The 21,353-nt window shown below is 39.0% G+C and overlaps 1 protein-coding gene across 3 annotated transcripts in view; it reads left to right on the top strand.

Annotated features, from left to right (window-relative positions):
- Positions 1-17,101, top strand: part of LOC106057416 (frizzled-5-like) — a 253,179-nt gene extending 236,078 nt beyond the window's left edge. For all 3 annotated transcript variants that reach the window (XM_056013416.1, XM_056013414.1, XM_056013415.1), the window contains 3 exons: positions 6,482-7,190; positions 14,233-14,518; positions 15,692-17,101. In XM_056013416.1, the coding sequence (XP_055869391.1) occupies positions 6,844-7,190; positions 14,233-14,518; positions 15,692-16,783 (1,725 nt within the window). In that variant the 5' untranslated portion in view covers positions 6,482-6,843 and the 3' untranslated portion in view covers positions 16,784-17,101. The remainder of the gene's footprint in view (positions 1-6,481; positions 7,191-14,232; positions 14,519-15,691) is intronic.
- The last annotated feature ends 4,252 nt before the right edge of the window (positions 17,102-21,353 follow it).

Below are 21,353 nucleotides of genomic sequence, written 5' to 3'. Positions count from 1 at the left end.
GTGCATCTAAGGTCACAATTCGAAAAAGTATCAATGGATCATTATAAAATATTTTTTCCATTTAGTAACCAACGTATGGAATAGAATACTGATTCAAATGTTGTTTAAAAAAATAATTTTAATACGAACTTCGTTGTGCTTCCACACAAACTGTCTTTGTAACCTTGTCTTTTTAGGGCTGCATCACCCAGGGCATGATGGTATTAATAATTAGATATGCTATGAGCCTAATGAAATAAACATGATTTTTTTTTCAAAGGTCAGGACTCTCACGGTTAATTACAAAGCTTTCTTTAAGGCAAGACATTTTCTACTGCTAATAGGTTTATCTGTTTCGTACTGAGGTCTTTGCAACATATACAGCCGATACAGTGTCCGTGATTACATGTGCCGGGACATTCGTAATTTTTTTTGCTCAACAATTGAGAAACGTAATGTTCGTCATTGTTCAGGTCACATGAAATCCTCATTAATATTTGTTTAAAATGTCCCCACCCTCGTTACAAGAGAATTCAACATTACTGGCTCTTGAACGAAACCTTTAATTTATTATTTAAGTAACATCCGCTCAGAACGACCACCTATTTTAAAACAAATCTGAGAAATGCTCCAATCAAACTAAAAATAACTGATGCTATCTCCCTCTTCCTCACTTTGAAAAGACTGTTTATGGTTTTAATGAATTAGCATATTTAAGGAATATTATTGTATGAATGATACAGAGGCTATATCCGCCCCTTCTCTCCCCCTTCCCAAAGACCCTTACTATAAAGCTATACTGTCTCTGCTTATTGTTTAGAATGCCACGGCACTCTGACTGCCACTGTATACGAATATGTGTCTCCTCGGGTGCAGTGTCGCACACCCGGCAACTTGATCCGGACTGGAAGCTAAGTTATGGCTGTGCCATCTATGTGTCGCTACGTGTGTGTGGTCTCCACTACCGGATGCCAGGGGCGTCTACTGGATATTTTTGGTTTTATATATATTATATTATTATCTTCGCCTCGAGCAAAGTGTCTATTAAAGCTTATTACTGAAGTGCACAAGAAGTGTGATCTAAATCACTTTTGGAGATTATTCTCCCTTTATTTTGTTCGTCACCGTTTTAAAATTTAATTTTTTAGATTTAAAGTGTCAATAATCTTCCCTTTTATATTGCAGTAACAAAATCTTCAACTATGATAATATTGGTATCCCAAATTAAATTTTAGCTATCGAATGGCATTTCTATAGCTACGCAATATCTTGATATTCACATAAGTAGCATTCATAATACACGGTTCTTACATATTTTTAAATGAATAAACCCAGCAAATAATGTTTTTTTTTCCGACCTTATGATATGCTGGAAAATCAAATTATTAACCTGCTACACCGCTCACAATTTGTATGCTAATTTAAACACCCATTAACTCTCCGATTATTACCAGTGAGACGTCCCCCTCCCCCCCAGCTCTCCGCAAGTAACACCTATCAACGCCTGCACCAGCAGCCACACGGCTCAATGCGCTAGACAAACTTGAACTCATCTGCATCCCTTCAAGTAGAAATTCCGCCGTCGTCCCGTTTAAGACCAGCGGTTCTAAAATTGTTCTGTATTCAAAGTCCCTGTAGTAGAAGAACTATATGGAGAGCTGCCTGTACAAGAAACCGCAGCGCGGTTCATCTCAAATATTTAACCCTACAACATAACAATAAGACCGCAGCAGAAGAACATAACAATTAGACCGCATCAGCAGAAGACTCCTTAAAGTTTTATCTTCCCAGAAATAGTTTCTTAGGAAATGAGATCGCAAGACGATTTCACACGTGCATAAGAATAATATTCATAAATTTTTATTTTCGAATTAAAACAGAGGCGTTGTTAGGTTGGGCGTCAATCCAAGTAATAGTGTCTCTCTTCCCATCAGCACTTCTAAAAAAAAAATTCTTCCAGCAAACAAATAATTTTTTTTTATCTTTATGTTGAACTAAAAGACAAAAAAAAACATTAGAAGCTGTGCATTGTTTTTTTTTGTTTTCGTTTTTTTTTAAAATTCATTATTATTTAATGGCAAGATTTTAAAGATTAAAAGCCTAATTAACTTAAAATTATAAAATTATCTACTTTGGTGTCACCCACCTATTTAGCAGTCCGCTAGCGAGGCTTCTGCTACGAATTATTTGTTTATTTTTTATTATTTATTCTATATTTGTCAAAGTAAATTAGTTTCAATGGAACCTAATGAATTGATATATACACATTATGCACATGAGATGTGGACTTCAGTATTACTATTAGCTTGGCTACCAAGATTTGTTTTGAAATGATAACATCTTTGAAATCTCTATGTACAGCCGATAAGGAAAGAGACGAATCGTAACAATTCTATTCCTCGTTAGATCTCCCATAATTTTGATATTGTCCTTTGTCATGAGCGATCCAATTAAAAACGCATCTATATAAATGTTTGCCACCCAAGAATAAGACGGACCCAATTTGACTGGTATTTGTTTTATGAACTTCAGGTTTATCCGGTAATTAAAAAAAAAAAAGGCCGACCTTGTGTGGACTGCGTGATTAGAGAACGCCATTTGCGTCGCCCTATGTATGCCTCCCTCTGTCTTGTTCTCCCTGCTGGGTGAGGAGCGCTGGATTAGGGAATAATATTTGCGAATGAACTACTCGGGGTCCCCTCATGTACTCCTTCCTCCGTCTTGTTCTCCATACTGGGTGAGGACCGCTGGATTAAAGGAATAATATTTGCGAATGAACTACTCGGGGTCCCCTCATGTACTCCTCTCTCTGTCTTGTTCTCCATACTGGGTGAGGACCGCTGGATTAGGGAATAATATTTGCGAATGAACTACTCGGGGTCCCCTCATGTACTCCTCTCTCTGTCTTATTCTCCATACTGGGTGAGGACCGCTGGATTAGGGAATAATATTTGCGAATGAACTACTCGGGGTCCCCTCATGTACTCCTCTCTCTGTCTTATTCTCCATACTGGGTGAGGACCGCTGGATTAAGGGAATAATATTTGCGAATGAACTGCTCGGGGTCCCCTCATGTACTCCTCTCTCTGTCTTGTTCTCCATACTGGGTGAGGACCGCTGGATTAAGGGAATAATATTTGCGAATGAACTACTCGGGGTCCCCTCATGTACTCCTCTCTCTGTCTTGTTCTCCATACTGGGTGAGGACCGCTGGATTAGGGAATAATATTTGCGAATGAACTACTCGGGGTCCCCTCATGTACTCCTCTCTCTGTCTTATCTCCATACTGGGTGAGGACCGCTGGATTAAGGGAATAATATTTGCGAATGAACTACTCGGGGTCCCCTCATGTACTCCTCTCTCTGTCTTGTTCTCCATACTGGGTGAGGACCGCTGGATTAGGGAATAATATTTGCGAATGAACTACTCGGGGTCCCCTCATGTACTCCTCCCTCTGTCTTGTTCTCCATACTGGGTGAGGACCGCTGGATTAGGGAATAATATTTGCGAATGAACTACTCGGGGTCCCCTCATGTACTCCTCCCTCCATCTTGTTCTCCTTACTGGGTGAGGACCGCTGGATTAGGGAATAATATTTGCGAATGAACTGCTCGGGGTCCCCTCATGTACTCCTCCCTCCATCTTGTTCTCCTTACTGGGTGAGGACCGCTGGATTAGGGAATAATATTTGCGAATGAACTACTCGGGGTCCCCTCATGTACTCCTCCCTCCATCTTGTTCTCCTTACTGGGTGAGGACCGCTGGATTAGGGAATAATATTTGCGAATGAACTGCTCGGGGTCCCCTCATGTACTCCTCCCTCCATCTTGTTCTCCTTACTGGGTGAGGACCGCTGGATTAGGGAATAATATTTGCGAATGAACTGCTCGGGGTCCCCTCATGTACTCCTCCCTCCATCTTGTTCTCCTTACTGGGTGAGGACCGCTGGATTAGGGAATAATATTTGCGAATGAACTGCTCGGGGTCCCCTCATGTACTCCTCCCTCCATCTTGTTCTCCTTACTGGGTGAGGACCGCTGGATTAAGGGAATAATATTTGCGAATGAACTGCTCGGGGTCCCCTCATGTACTCCTCCCTCCATCTTGTTCTCCTTACTGGGTGAGGACCGCTGGATTAGGGAATAATATTTGCGAATGAACTGCTCGGGGTCCCCTCATGTACTTCTCCCTCCATCTTGTTCTCCTTACTGGGTGAGGACCGCTGGATTAGGGAATAATATTTGCGAATGAACTGCTCGGGGTCCCCTCATGTACTCCTCCCTCCATCTTGTTCTCCTTACTGGGTGAGGACCGCTGGATTAGGGAATAATATTTGCTAATGAACTGCTCGGGGTCCCCTCATGTACTCCTCCCTCCATCTTGTTCTCCTTACTGGGTGAGGACCGCTGGATTAGGGAATAATATTTGCGAATGAACTGCTCGGGGTCCCCTCATGTACTCCTCCCTCTGTCTTGTTCTCCCTGCTGGGTTGATCCTCCAGCAATTACTCTCGTCACCCCCAACGGATAGAAGGAAGGACAAAGCCGCAACACTAAGCATATGTCGAGAGAACAGCTTTCTTAGTGGGGGGGGGGGGAGGGGGTTCTAAAATGTGCATAAGTCGTAACTATTTTCAAGCTTTTTTTTTCTTTACTTCACAATTGTTTCCCCATCTTTGTTACCCTCCCTTTGTATATTATCTCCCATTGAATGTTCACTCCTAGGATATACACATTTCTCCTGATGGAGATACCTGATAAAACGATATCAGCTGGTGCCCCCATCTTAGTAGAATGTGAGACTCCCTTCGTGCAGTACTTGAGGTGAAGTTCGATGACACGCATGGCTGAGCAGGGAATTGTAAAGGTGTGAGGTTACCCCCCCCCCCCCACAGCCCCCACCCCGTCCCCCATCACATCGCAGCCGACCGTACACCATAAATACTTCATGTCAGGTCTCAAATGTCTTTTTAACTATCTTGTCTTTAGTGTCAGCTTGAAAATGTTTTGTCTTAGATTTCGTGTATTATAATTGACACGGCGTTGTATTGGGAGGTGGTAAGGAGTGTGTGTCTATGTTTGGAGTACACATGTTTCAGCCTTTCTTTTTTTTTTTTTTAAATCATGTATGGATGCTGGATAATCAAAGTGAGGTATAATCCAAGTAAAGGGATGGCAGTCTGGCCGCGTGACGTGTGTCTCGGACCGAGATCATTCGTAATAGAGGGCCTCACCACTGACCTGCGACGTCGCAACCTGTGGGCTGTGGAGACCAATAGCTCATTGCCACGTTGTACAGGTCTGTGACGTGGCAATACGCTATTGGTCTTAACCGCCCACAAGTTGTGACGTTGCAGGCCTTCTATGACGATTGGTCTTGCTTAGACAGTCTTAACGAAGGTCCCGAGTTCAAATCCCACCCACTGCATTCCCCGACCGTTTCCTCAGCTGTTCTGTTGAAAGTTTGAATTAGGATCTAATTAATTTCAGAATGAAATTCTGACACTTCATAAGCCCATTCAAATGATAGCACTGTTATTTGATGTCATTCAAGGCTTGGTCAGGTTGACAGAGCTGGCTCAATTAGGTCATATATAATAGCAGAGATGTCTAACAGATTATAGATACATAAAGGAAGACCAGTGCTTACCTACACACACACACACACACACACACAAAACCAACTATGCAAAATAGACAATTATCATTAATTATCATCTAGCTCATACGTGAACAACTCTCGTTGATTATCTTCTCATCTTATACATAAGCAACTAGCATTAATTATCATCTTATCTTATACATAAACAACTAGCATTAATTATCATCTTATCTTATACATAAACAACTAGCATTAATTATATTCTTTGCCTACTCGCTTCAGATTGTCTTCTACCAAAATGTGGATACATCCTACGCTTTTCTATGTATTATCTTAGTATTGCATGTTAGTTTAGAGATTACTAAGTGATTACTGTTTCTGTCTGCTTCAGGCAAAACGTTCCGTGTTATAGAAAGAGGTTCTTATATGAATTGGTCCCACACAATCAAACAAGAAATATTCTTGTATCATCCTGTTCAAAACTTTTTTAGATTAGTTTGTTATTTTAACTATTGTGTTTGTTCTTAGTTTCTATTTGATGCGCAGGAGTAATGCCGTATATATTATATTATTTTTACCATTATTTATATCATTATGTTTTTTTTTCCTTTCTCTTTTAGCTATCTGTTATGGACCTCATTCACCAATGGTAAAAAACAACAACATTGAGCCACGTGCTTCTCTATACAAAATACCATAAAATTTTGTATTTATGTTATCACGTGACAGTTTTTTCCCGTTGTTTTATCAATATTATCACGATTTGGAGAATGTGGTCCATTGTAATTCAAAAAATATTAATTATAACCCCAGTTTGAGTGAAACCTCCCGACCAGTTAGAATCTATTGTTGTTTTTATTAACCTAATGATAAATGATTTTTCGTTTGTTGTATTTTCAGACTGATGCCTGGTATAAATTTAAAGACTCAAGATTATTTCCCATAAGGTTTTAGAAGTTCTCAACTTTAAGGCTATTTTTATCTACCAATGAGATCGACCTGTATCCCACAATGCGATACAAAGAAAGAAGAAGTGAGTCGTCGCCGTTTGTCAAATTTGTGACAAAGGGTAAATGTGACACAATTTCTTTTTGACATTTTTGTCAAATTGGATTAACGGATATAAATACAAAAGTGCCTAATAACATCCAGGGATATAACTATAACAAGTTTGTTATAGTTTCAAAGGAAGATAAAGCTTAAAATAATATTTGAAGTTTAAACAGATCCAGGGACTGCTCTACGAAAAAAAATATTTCAAAATGGTGCTCACGCGTGCTTTAACCATCGCCATGGCAACGTGGTTTGTCTCCATCGCCTCGGCTATCAGCGGCGACCAGAAATGCCAGGAGGTGACCATTCCCATGTGCAAGTCCATCGGATACAACTTGACCTACATGCCCAACCAGTTCAACCACGACACGCAAGAGGAGGCCGGCCTGGAGGTTCACCAGTTCTGGCCCCTGGTGGAGATCCAGTGCTCCCCGGACCTGAGGTTCTTCCTGTGCAGCATGTACGCGCCGATCTGCATGGAGAACTACAAGAAGCATCTGCCGGCTTGCCGCTCTGTCTGTGAGCGCGCTAGGGATGGATGCGCTCCATTGATGAGGTGAGTAGCTAACCGGAAGTCTCATAAATCTCTCTATATTTATCATGTTATAGCAAAACAAAATTGCAGGGATCTCGAAAGACCTCAGATGCGCTCAGATGAATTCTATTGCCCCGCTTGACCTTGTAGACAGGATACAAGGTCAAGGTTAGTCGCAAGCCTTGGTTCTTGTAGTCTTGTTAGTGTTATCCAGAAGAATGCCTCTTGTTATATTTGGTGTCTCCCGTTGTCGCAGGAGGTGCCGTAAGGTATGGGGGCCTACAATGTTTGATAGTCTCTGTGACGCTGGGGCACCTCACATGATCGGGATGTTTTCGCGAGATTTACTCCCTGTAGTCTTAGATTTTGAAAAAGCTTATATTAGAGTTGACATGTGGATGTAGGCTAAAAAATTTAGATAAAGGGGAAAAATATTTCAACTCACTCTGTCTGTCTGGTAAAAAGTTTGTACACGTTATTTCTCCCACACCCAATCTTGGGTTAGACTGAAAATTTTCAGAATTATTTCTTGCACCTGACAAGACGAGAATCAATAAAAAAAAAACCAATTAGTTAATTAACTATTGGTAATTAATTATTTTGTTTGGTATCCTGAACAAGGCAAAGAAATCGTACTTGTGGTGGTATAAGTTGCATTAGTCCCCTTGTATTCGTTCCATTAGTCCCCTTGTATAAGTTGCATTAGTCCCCTTGAGGATTCTTGAGCCTTGAGTGAACATGTTTTAAGCATTAAAAAAACGATCATGTAAACATTCACAAGATACCCTCTTCTTACCTCCCCCTTTCACAACAATGTTTTTCTTGTTGTTCTATAAAATGACGATTCTATAAACATTTTTTCAAATCGTATAACAATAGGATATAGTTTCTGAGATACATGCAAACAAATTACAGATTTGCAGATTTATAATTAAAACGCTTGTGATTTTTGCCATGGATAAGTAATGAAGTGTAGCCGCCCCTTTTCTCTTACGAAATAATTATAACTACATGATTTAAGCAAATTTTGTAAACTATATAATTAGACCTAATTTAGTGCTTTTATTATGATTTTAATCGACTCTTTTTCATGTATAGAACTTCACAAATAAACATATATATATAGTATATAATCAATTATTGTACTATTTCAATAGTTACGTTTTTCAGACCTAGAACTGAACCCACTCTGGGGCTGTCAAAAGAGATATGAGTCTCTGTTTCCTCTTCTTGGCCACCTTAATCTTGCAAAGCGCAACCAACGAAAACATTTCTCGTCTTGCACTGCGAAAATACTAAGATAATGACCTACTGAGGAAACTAATATTTTATCTAGTTACAAAATGTTTTTCTGTTCATTCACTAAACTTTTATCAAACGTGTTGATTCTTACACCATAAATTAGTTACACAAAAATGTACAAAAGCATGAATATGGAATTGTATGCAATCTACAACCATAACTACACATAACTCTCATTATATAACATGTAATTGTCCTATAAAATATTTAACATGTAATATAATATATCATGTTATTATATATATATAACAATGACATGTTATATAATGAGAAGGAAAATGGATAATGTATTGCATTAGGTTTATTCTTGTTTTAAAACCCTGCTACGTTCTGCTGAGGAAATCTGGAACAACTTTATCATTTGTCGTTTATATTAAATTACATGCCCAGGTATCTAATTGCTCCACGCGCCATGGGGCGCTTCAAAAATATACATGTGAACATCTGTAACAAAGTCAAAAGTACGCGGAACTCAAACAAGTTGAGGAGAGGAAAGGGGTAGGGTGGTTGAACAGAATCTTCCGTTATCGGGTACTAGAGTAGCGTACAAATTGCTAACGAAGCTTGCAAGATTGGTCTTCTTTTTTTTTTTTTTTTCTTAAACTTAAGGATTAACCAAGACCTACTTTAGCTTTAACCAATATTAAACTAAGGATTAACAAAAAGTTACTTAAAATTTAACTAAGGCTTACATGAAGTTTAACCAAGAAATTGCAAAGTTTTAACCATTACTTACTTAAGGTTCAACCAAGACGGAAAGTAAACTTTTAACAAAGACAAACTTAATGTTTAACCAAGGCTTACTTATAGTTTAACTAAGACTTGTCTTCGTGTTTAAACAATACTTATTTAAAGGTTTAACGAAGACTAGCTAAACTTTGAACCTTAACCTTTAAACTAAGACAAACTTCTGACGCATGACGTGTAGGAAATAATAATCTTCCTTTTTTTTTTAAGTAACGTCTTTATTATATAAGATAAGATAAGATAAAATAAGATTTAAACAAAACTTACTTAAGGTTTAACCAAGAGAAAAAAAAAGGTTTAACCAAGATAAACTTAAGGTGTAACCAATATGAGCTCAAGGTTTAACCAACACTATGGTTCAACTAAGACTAAGTTAATGTGCAAACAAAAGATTTACGTAATGTTCAACCAAGATCCACTTAAGGTTTAACCAGTACTTATTTAAGTTTTCACCAAGACTCGTTTACTGCTTGTGTATTTCTTCTGGAGGGCAGGGATTGATTGCTATAAGTTCGCATTAATTTGATGCACGGTATTTCAAGACTTAGTGGCGCCCTTTTTATGAATAGCAGGCGCCTGGGTGAACTAAACGTGTATCACGCATCGCCCCTTCCTCAGCCCCACCACAGAGCCGCTGTTAAACGCGATATAAGCCTAGAGTCGTACGTTGACGGAGCCAATGTTAAACGTATTTAAAGGTTTTGATGCGCTTAGAGTGTAGATTAAGTTTTACGAGTTTGCCAACAAACTGTCGTTTCACGACATACACGCCAGTGGGCTTTCAGGGCAGTGGACTTACTGGGCAGTGGGCTTACAGATCAGTGGGCTTACTGGGCAGTGGGCTGTCGTTGGCCTTGACGCTTGTACCTGTATATCAGCGTAGTAGCCTTTCCCGTTAAGCTCTAAGGCTTACACGCTCTCTTACCCCCCCCCCTCCGTTCCAATCTTATTCTCCGTTGATTCGTAATATAAGCACCCAAGTGCAGAGCTGTTTGTCGACATTTAAATGGTTTTGTTCTTCTTTCTCGTCTGTTCGTTTCTTTCACTGCCCATCTTTCTTTCTATAACTGCCCCTTCTCTGTTTCTATAACTGCCCCATCTCTGTTTCTATAACTGCCCCTTCTCTGTTTCTATAACTGCCCCTTCTCTGTTTCTATAACTGCCCCTTCTCTGTTTCTATAACTGCCCCTTCTCTGTTTCTATAACTGCCCCATCTCTGTTTCTATAACTGCCCCATCTTTCTTTCTTTCTATATCTGCCCCATCTCTCTTTCTTTCTATAACTGCCCCTTCTCTGTTTCTAAAACTGCCCCATCTCTGTTTCTATAACTGCCCCATCTTTCTTTCTTTCTATATCTGCCCCATCTCTCTTTCTTTCTATAACTGCCCCTTCTCTGTTTCTATAACTGCCCCATCTCTGTTTCTATAACTGCCCCATCTCTCTTTCTTTCTATAACTGCCCCATCTCTGTTTCTATAACTGCCCCATCTCTATTTCTTTCTATAACTGCCCCATCTCTGTTTCTATAACTGCCCCATTTCTCTTTCTTTCTATAACTGCCCCATCTCTGTTTCTATATCTGCCCCATCTCTCTTTCTTTCTATAACTGCCCCTTCTCTGTTTCTATAACTGCCCCATCTCTGTTTCTATAACTGCCCCATCTCTCTTTCTTTCTATAACTGCCCCATCTCTGTTTCTATAACTGCCCCATCTCTCTTTCTTTCTATAACTGCCCCATCTCTGTTTCTATATCTGCCCCATCTCTCTTTCTTTCTATAACTGCCCCTTCTCTGTTTCTATAACTGCCCCATCTCTGTTTCTATAACTGCCCCATCTCTCTTTCTTTCTATAACTGCCCCTTCTCTGTTTCTATAACTGCCCCATCTCTGTTTCTATAACTGCCCTATCTCTCTTTCTTTCTATAACTGCCCAATCTCTCTTTCTTTCTATAACTGCCCCTTCTCTGTTTCTATAACTGCCCCATCTCTCTTTCTTTCTATAACTGCCCCATCTCTGTTTCGATAACTGCCCCATCTCTATTTCGATAACTGCCCCATCTCTCTTTCTTTCTATAACTGCCCCATCTCTATTTCGATAACTGCCCCATCTCTCTTTCTTTCTATAAATGCCACATCTTTCTTTCTATTAATGTTTCATCTCTTTCTTTCTATTAATGTTTCATCTCTTTCTGTCTATAACTGTCCAATCTTTTTGTCTATAACTGCCCCATCTCTATTTTGATAACTGCCCCATCTCTCTTTCTTTCTATAACTGCCCCTTCTCTGTTTCTATAACTGCCCCATCTCTGTTTCTATAACTGCCCCATCTCTCTTTCTTTCTATAACTGCCCCATCTCTGTTTCTATAACTGCCCCATCTCTCTTTCTTTCTATAACTGCCCCATCTCTGTTTCTATATCTGCCCCATCTCTCTTTCTTTCTATAACTGCCCCTTCTCTGTTTCTATAACTGCCCCATCTCTGTTTCTATAACTGCCCCATCTCTCTTTCTTTCTATAACTGCCCCTTCTCTGTTTCTATAACTGCCCCATCTCTGTTTCTATAACTGCCCTATCTCTCTTTCTTTCTATAACTGCCCAATCTCTCTTTCTTTCTATAACTGCCCCTTCTCTGTTTCTATAACTGCCCCATCTCTCTTTCTTTCTATAACTGCCCCATCTCTGTTTCGATAACTGCCCCATCTCTATTTCGATAACTGCCCCATCTCTCTTTCTTTCTATAACTGCCCCATCTCTATTTCGATAACTGCCCCATCTCTCTTTCTTTCTATAAATGCCACATCTTTCTTTCTATTAATGTTTCATCTCTTTCTTTCTATTAATGTTTCATCTCTTTCTGTCTATAACTGTCCAATCTTTTTGTCTATAACTGCCCCATCTCTATTTTGATAACTGCCCCATCTCTCTTTCTTTCTATAACTGCCCCATCTCTATTTCGATAACTGCCCCATCTCTCTTTCTTTCTATAAATGCCACATCTTTCTTTCTATTAATGTTTCATCTCTTTCTTTCTATTAATGTTTCATCTCTTTCTGTCTATAACTGTCCAATATTTCTGTCTATAACTGTCCAATCTTTCTGTCTATAACTGTCCAATCTTTCTGTCTATAACTGTCCAATCTTTCTGTCTATAACTGGCCCATCTTTCTGTTTATAACTGTTCAATCTTTCTGTCTATAACTGTCCAATCTTTCTGTCTATAACTGTCCAATCTTTCTGTCTATAACTGGCCCATCTTTCTGTCTATAACTGTCCAATCTTTCTGTCTATAACTGTCCAATCTTTCTGTCTATATCTGTCCGATCTTTCTGTCTATAACTGTCCAATCTTTCTGTCTATAACTGTTCAATCTTTCTTTTACTACCCTACTTTTTTTTTACAATTCTTCTTCTTTCCTCTTATCTCTTCGTGTATTTCGCTCTCTCTTTCTCTCTGTTTCTCTTTCTCTCTCTCTTTCAGTCTCTCTCTATCTCTCTATGTTTCTCTTTCTATTTTCTCACTTCTTCTTACAAAGCTAGTATCAACTCTGTCGGTCTCGTCAAAAGTTTGAACACATTACATCTTCCACAACCGTTCTCAGATCAAGTTAAAACTTTTCATATGTTTGTCATTGGCCAAGACAATATACGAATCAGTTAAAGGGACAATTAGTCAACTAATTAATGGTAATTAATATATTTTGTTTATAATTTTTATACAACTTAACACACAGTCATAGATCTACAAGTCAATTCACACTGTACACATGCCCTACGTCTCCTGTTGAAACAGCCCTCTATGAAACCAAACATTTATTGCGCGAGTTCATTTGCCGATACAAACTTTAACCATCACACACTCACACGCACACAACTTAAAGACCCACACATCCATTCAAATCTCTTTTAAGAAGTTGTTTTTTTTTAAATCGAAGCGCCTGTTATGACAGCCAACTCGCTGCACCGATAACTGTGGATTTCCGGCATGGATAATCCGATAATTTGACACATACCAACTTGAATCACTCCCCTTGGCCCTAAACACATTCGTCCATACCGACCTGGAACGCTTGTACATACAAAACCTTCTTTTTTTTTTATCTTTTGCTTTCTTAATCTCTACTGTATATTCTGTTTAAGTCCCAAGTATAGTAGGACCCAGTGACTTGATCCATTCGAGTCCAATCGAATGGTCTTCATCCATTACACTGGTCCCTGCTGTGCATCAAATTGCTTGGCAGATTTCCCGTTACTGGTGTACGGTGTAAGGCTGCTTGCACACTGCACAGTTTTGACCGGACCGAGTAGTTCAGATATTTCATGTAGTACTTGCACATCACAACTCAGACATATATACTTTAATTTTCCAGTTTCAATTGCGGGCGTGGTCACAGAGTATGTAACGGTCTTAGCCTTAAGTCCATACAGCGCTAATGAATTCATGAAATAGATAAATTAAAGGCTGTTGGCCGTTGTGCTGGTCCTTCTAAACCAGGGGTGGACTGGGAATTTCTATACAGCCCGGCTCATAAGTTGTATATCATATGATGGACTTCCAATTAGGCCTGCCTGTCCTCAAAATCATTATGTTAAGTTTGATAATGTCCCGATAACTGTCCAGATGCTTTCAGTAAACACTATATACCTATACGAAATACAAGTATTATGTTTCTTTTTAACCATAAAGCGTGCAGGCCCTAAATGAATAATGAAAGAGCGGTCTACGGATATAGGCTGTTACAATATTTCGGAAAATATGTTACTTTCAATTAGTATTACACTGTAGAGCCTGTCAAAGATTTTTTTTTATTGAACAAGACGTACAGAGATCCCATCTTATAAGAGAATAGTATAAAACCTTTAACAATAATAAATACGCGCCATAGTGGCTCCACAGGCTCGTTTGGGTACCGGCCCAATTTGCCCAAATGCCCATACAGCCAGTCGGCCCCTGATGTCAACCACAGAAACAGAAGTAGCTTAAGTAGATTATAAACGTTATTTTGTTTTGTCTTTACAGGCAGTATGGCTTCAACTGGCCGGACAAGATGAAATGCGAGTCCTTGCCCGTGTTGGGCGATAAGAATACTCTGTGTATGGACGCCAACACCACGGACAGGCAGTCGCCTTCCACCAAGTCCAAGCCACCCTCGGATACCTTCAGCCCGACTCGGCAGCCTCCTCCCGGACTAAACCCCGGTGGCGTGAACCCACTGGACGGCAAAACTGGGATCGTGAGTACTGCCATCGGGAACACCAAGATGGGAAACTTGAGCTGCGCCAAGATTTGCGAGGCTCCCCTAGTTGTAAGTGTAGCTTTACTTTTTTAAAAATGGATTGTCGTCGATTTACTTAGTGACATTCTAAGGCAGTGGTTCCCAAACTGTATTCCGCGGAACCTTAGTGTTCCCTGAGGCCTGAATAGTTGTTCCATGAACTAGTGGAATAATTAACAGGCTACCACGTGAATTAATTTATCAAAAAAAAAATATATATATATAAATAATAAGGAAAATATTCCGCTAAATACTCAGAATTGGCGAAGTTTTCGTCATGGAAAAAAGTCTGGGAAGCACTATTCGTTCTAACGTATGTAATGTATTGTTGTGCAATGGTACACTGTAAACCTAAGCTTAGCGATAGAGTTTAGAATCTATTTTCACAATTGATTTGTAAATAACAATTTCAAATATCTTTTAAAATTAAAGACGTTCGTTTAAAAATAGAAGCTAATTGCGGCCCTACTCGTATCCGTCATTTCTATTTGATTCGTTCAGTTTTTTAAGTTTTTATTTTACCCAAGAATATTTTTAAAGTTGCCCATCAAATTAAGACTACTTTTAAAAAAAAAATGAAATCGATTCAGAAGATGTGACTGAAGTGGTCAATGTCAGAAGATGTGACTGAAGTGGTCAATGTCAGAAGATGTGACTGAAGTGGTCAATGTCAGAAGATGTGACTGAAGTGGTCAATGTCAGAAGATGTGACTGAATTGGTCAATGTCAGAAGATGTGACTGAAGTGGTTAATGTCAGAAGATGTGACTGAAGTGGTCAATGTCAGAAGATGTGACTGAATTGGTGTATTATTAGTATTATTACAAGCAAAATTAACTTTTAAGTTTATAGCGCAACTAAGATCCCAGCACAGGACTTGTAGTAAAGTGGGCATTTTCGTGCTAATTTCATTTACAAAGGTATCATGTCTAAAAATAGCCTTTTAGTAACTTACTTAAATATATCATATTTTCCTTCAAATCTGCATTCTTTATCAAGAGGTCCGAACAAGACACTAGCCCTAAAACCCCCATATAGAAAGAAAACTATATATAGAGCTGCCTAATTTGGAAACCACTGCGTATATTGGTTTAGTCTTTTTGTTTTGGAATCTAAAAATGAGAACGAAGAAGAAGATATATATTATTTGTTTTATTGTATTATTCTTGGTAGCTTTTTCATGTTTTTTTCTTCCATTTCACAGCTAATCAAAGAGAAGTCTAGCAGTTACTTTGACAAAATCAGAACAGGTGGCGTGGACAATTGCGCCATCAACTGCTACGGACCATACTTCTCCGACCACGAGAAGACCTTTGCGACCTTCTGGGTTGGACTTTGGTCCATCCTGTGCTGCATTTCTACCTCCATGACCGTGTCTACCTTCTTCGTGGACATGAAGCGCTTCAAGTACCCAGAGAGGCCCATCGTCTTCCTCAGCGCCTGTTACTTCATGGTCAGCATAGGCTACATCATCAGGCTGATCGTCGGGCACGACAAGGTGGCCTGCGGTGATGGTGGTTCCATCCGTTACGAGACGACGGGCCCTGCTGTGTGCACGGTCGTTTTTCTCCTAGTCTACTTCTTCGGCATGGCCTCGTCCATCTGGTGGGTGATTCTATCTTTTACTTGGTTCTTGGCCGCGGGGCTGAAGTGGGGCCAGGAGGCCATCGCCAGCTACTCGCAGTACTTCCACTTGGCCGCCTGGCTTATCCCCAGCGTAAAGAGCATCGCCGTCTTGGCCATGTCCTCAGTGGACGGTGACCCCATCGCGGGCATATGCTACGTCGGCAACCAGAGCCTGGACAATTTACGGGGCTTCGTCCTGGCACCCCTCTTCGTCTACCTCATCATCGGGACATCGTTCCTCCTTGCCGGGCTGGTCTCTCTGTTCCGGATCCGGAGCGTGATCAAAGCGCAGGGGCGCGGGAAGACTGACAAACTGGAGCGGCTGATGATCCGCATAGGCGTGTTCACCGTTCTCTACACGGTGCCCGCCACCATAGTCATCGCCTGCTACTTCTACGAGCAGCATTTCCGGGAGCAGTGGGAGGCCACGCGCACGGACCCGTGCATCAAGGACAAGGCATACCCGAACTACACCGTCTTTATGTTAAAGTACTTCATGTGTCTGGTCATCGGCACCACTTCCGGCTTTTGGATCTGGTCCGGCAAAACGGTGGACTCATGGCGAAAGCTCTTCTATGGAAAGCTCTGCCACAAAAGTAACTACCACAACCGAAAGTACGCGACCACTGGTTACCAGCCTGCCAAACCTCACCCGCTAAGTCATGTTTGAGAGGACACATACATTTACACTCAATGAAAAAAATAAAATAAAAGATACTAGCGATATTTGCGTCCCGTCATTCTGTTGAAAAGAAAAGCAGTAGAAAGATGTCGTTGATGTTTGGAGTACACCCTGATGTACATATGGGTTGACCCAGTGCACAAAGATGTTATATTGAGGTCCAAACCCATTGTTTTTGCTAGGCCGATTAGCAACTTAACAAAAAGAATCCTTTAGCTGTACAACTGAATCAATAGTTATATCCTAAGACAAGTGAACTTTGACCTCAGGTATAATCTATTTACATTGCATTTATGAACTTGGCTCTGTTTGGCCCTAAACAATATTCGATGTATGTATATTTATAAATAAATTCGTTTTTTTTGTATACTTTATGATTATATTTATTTTAAAAAATGGGAATACCAAATTCTACTTTTAGAATGATATATATTTATAGACCTGTGTTTCAGAAATTTCCAAAATCAACACACTCAAACAAACTACGAAAAACCAACAACTTGAACCGGAAGTACACGTGAGCTACTATTTGAACCAAACGTCAATTTGATCCAAGCCACTGCTGAATGCAGGCTAACATGATTTTCTCCCTAGATTTCCCTCCAAAAAAATAAAACTGAGTATAAATCTATATCTATTTATATGTACCCATATACATATATACTTACATGCTATATAGTCGTTTTAAATCTAGTCAGGATGTTATAAATGTCATGACCTATTTTCGCCAATAACATTAATACTTATAGAGCAGAAGAAGCTTCAGTCTACTGTGATGATGAAATCAAGAATTAAGCGAAAATAGCTATTTAGATTTATTTTTTTTTAGGGAGGATGAATTTTGGAGTTGTTTTTTTTTTTTGTTTTTTTTTTTTTGCGCGTGCAATGACGTGACGTACGAATGGCAGAGGAATTTAAAAGTTTATACTAAAAAAAGAAATTAGGACTAGAGTCAAGTGTCTGTGATATCTAGCATGTGTCACAAAATATGGATTGCGTGACTACAAGGGAGGTGACAACAGAGTGTGACATGTCCAGGATATTTGTGACATTTGCGTGTTGTAGACTATTGCCTTCTTGAATTTTTTTTTTTTTTTTTTATTATCGTCTTCTGTAAACAGTACCATGAGGTTGGGCAATTAAACTGTCCACTGGTAGGTGTTCGCAATGTGACTATGGACGAACGAATGACCAATGTGTGGATCTGATTCTTTATAAGTCTTTGACAAGTATTTAAAATGTGTCTGCAGTCTACAATGAAAGATTTGTTTGATTACAAGGAAGGAATCAGTCATAACAACCAGCTTAACAGAACGCTAAATTAAGATCCTTAGAATTCTCAACAAAAATTATTTTCAAGTTATATCTGGTTTAATCAACAATATATGTTACTATAAATCTGAATGGTATTTGCTGGGTATGACACAAATTTTATAATTTGGAGATTAAAGTTTGAACAATCTTGCTGTAGCAAAGGCTACCAACTAGATACATTTATTTTTAAGACTCCTTGAACCATGGCTGTGCGCCTTACCATAAAGACTATTGAAACACGTATTATTATTTTAATATTGATAAAGCTATTATTGTTGTTGTATAAAACTTTATAATAAATGTCTGTTGAAAAATGTCATTTGAAATGTGTGTATTTCATTTTATGAATATCATCTCCCCTGATGCTTTTTTTTTTTCCATATGATTGTGGTTGTTTTTTTTTGCTAGACATTTGTTGATGTTAATTTTCTGAGGAGATATTCTCTCTGTTAACATTCTGTTGGGTTTGTAAATGTACAGTAGAGAATCCAATATGTCTATAGAACTCCCACTTTGTATATGGCCTTGATGAGATCAAAAAAAAATAGACCATTAAATTCTTCAAATTTCAGTAGTATTTAAGGTAGAGAGACTTTTATTGTTGCTGGTAGATTCTTATTCTTCGGTTACATTTTTAACCACCTATTTATCTCTTGGGGCACTGGCTGAGTAGCTAAGCGCTTTGCTTCCAAAACTGAGGTCCTGGGTTTGAATCTCGTTGAATACTAGGATTTTGAATTTCAGGATTTTTAGGGTGCCCCTGAGTCCACCCAACTCTAATGGCTTCCGAAACTGAGGTCCTGGGTTTAAATCTGGGTGAATACTAGGATTTTGAATTTCAGGATTTTTAGAGTGCCCCTGAGTCCACCCAAGTGTAATGGGTACCTATTTTTAGTTGGTGAAAGTAAAGGCGGTTGGTCGTTGTGTTGGCCACATGACACCCTGCTTGATAACCATTGGCCAAAAACATCATCTGCCCTATAGATCGCAAGGTCTGAAAGGGGGGACTACTCTACTTTTTCTTTCTATTTACCCAATCATCTGCTTGCAGTGATTGTGCCACGTTCTACTAAATGTTGCCTAGGTTTTTTTTTTGGGCTTTTTTTTTTGTTCATAAACAAAGTCAATTTGTGACCCGCTTCTTCCATTTTGTTTTAAATCAACGAAAAAACAACAACAGGTTTTTGTCGAAGTCAGAAGTCAAATTTTGATGTGGTGTGATTGTATGCAACTTTTTTGTGCTAGAATGTGATTGTGTCAATGTATTGGCTTGAATGTACGCGATTGTGAGAATGTATGATTGTATAAACAGTCTGAACTATGAGGTTGTGAAAGTGTTTGAGTTTGTGTGGTTGTAGAAGATTGTGTTAAATTATGAGATTGTGTGATTGTATGTTGTAAACACAATCCGTATCTGTTGTTTTTTTTCTAATTTGATTTGTTCAAGGGACTATTGCAATAGGGGAAACAGAAACTAGGAACTCAACAGGCATTTGTTAGTTTGTCCAATCTTATCTTTCTCTTTCAAGTGAATTAACACAACAACAAAAACACATAATAACAACAACATAAAAGCAACTACTACATCGGATCAATCTGTTTACATATTGGCCATTGTCCACTCACTTTATTCTCTGACCATTTCAAAACTGACCTCTTCTCCCCAGATTTTTTGTTTCCAATTTATTTTTTGGGGGGTTAAAATCTGTGTAATTGATCCAGACAGCCTGATATGTTGTCACGTGACCAGATAAATTGTAATTCTTTTTCTTTCCTTGTCTTCCATCATTTCTTCTTTAAAAAAATTGTTACATTTTTTTTCTACCTTTTTTTTTTTACTTTTTTTTTTTTTTGGATGTCTTTGTTCCTGTTTTTAGTTTCTTCTAAACTCCTTAAACTGAATATTTTAACTAAGTATTGTAGGTGGCACAATGACTATGTCGCTGAGAGAAAATTTAACTTACCAACTCTTCTTTAATTCACCAGCTACACTCCAACAGCTCCCAACTCACCAGCTGCACCATCACCGAAACTCACCCTAACATTAAAACACAAAAAACATTTACAAGACTTGCTGTTTCCTCGCGCGATCTTTGAGCTCCTGAAACTCTTGCTTCTCTGACGATGTGCTGTGTCAACAGTTATGTATAAATTATAAATGGTCATAAATTTTGTACATAAATCATCTTCATTCTGTTAATCATCCATTGTCACTTATCACATTGTAAATAATACGCTATGCTTGTTATTATGAAAGAAAAAAAAACTTTTTTTTCGAAAAGGCGAATGTCAGTCTGGCTGTCTGTCTGTCAGTCTGTCTGTCAGTCGTCTCAATATAAAAATACGATTACAGTTATATTGGTTGTTTTAAAATATTGAAAAAAAAAAGATACTTGCGTTTTTTTTATGTGAATAAACAACACACATTTTAATGCCACATTCTCTGTTGTTATGTTATCTTTTTGTATTATATGCATGTTATATATTATCTTAACTCTGGCAGTACGTCAAAGAATGAATATTAGTTTATTTCTAAAATAGCAATAATGATAATAATAATTAAAGGGAGTCTGTGCATTAAGGCCTCTATAACCAGGTTGCAAAACTTATTCCTCAAAAATGGGTGTTGTTACATGAAATGATATAACGTTATACAGAAACAAAAGACTCCTTAATACAGTGGTTTGATGATGACCACTTTGTCATCCAGGGGGGCTGAGGGCTTTGCACTGGGGTTCTGTGCCTTCTCATGTGGCTGGTGAGACCTATGTGAGCCCGGAATGTTCGGCTGCACACTGGGCAGGTTATTCCAGCTGGAGATTGTGTCATTGGCCTTGCTTTTCTTCTCTGGCGTTTTTCTTCTGCCAGGGTTGTTCATTTTTTCTCAGCAACCTGTGCGCCAGTTTTCACAGCGCGACGCCATGATGCTCTGTCATGTGAATATCAATGAAAATCTACGTGAGACGAAGCATCGATCGCTACCAGACATATTTTGGGTTCCTGTCTTTCTCGCCTCTTGCCAAACCGAAACCTTCAAAAACGTAGGCAAGATGACATACCAGATCATTAGGCAAGATTCTTCTTGGGCATTGGTAAGGGGAGACTACAATGACTTTTGTTTCTTTTTCATGAACTATTCTTGCAGGGCCTATTAGCTTATGTTTGCCTCAATATTAGGCCTAATAAAGATAACACAGTTGCAATTTGATTCATAGAAGTTCAGAGAATCTAGCGATGAATATTT

Source organism: Biomphalaria glabrata, chromosome 16, assembly GCF_947242115.1.
Source record: "Biomphalaria glabrata chromosome 16, xgBioGlab47.1, whole genome shotgun sequence".
Lineage (NCBI taxonomy): Eukaryota > Metazoa > Mollusca > Gastropoda > Planorbidae > Biomphalaria > Biomphalaria glabrata.
Note: the sequence above shows the minus strand (reverse complement) of the source record. Positions and strands in the feature narration are given on the sequence as shown.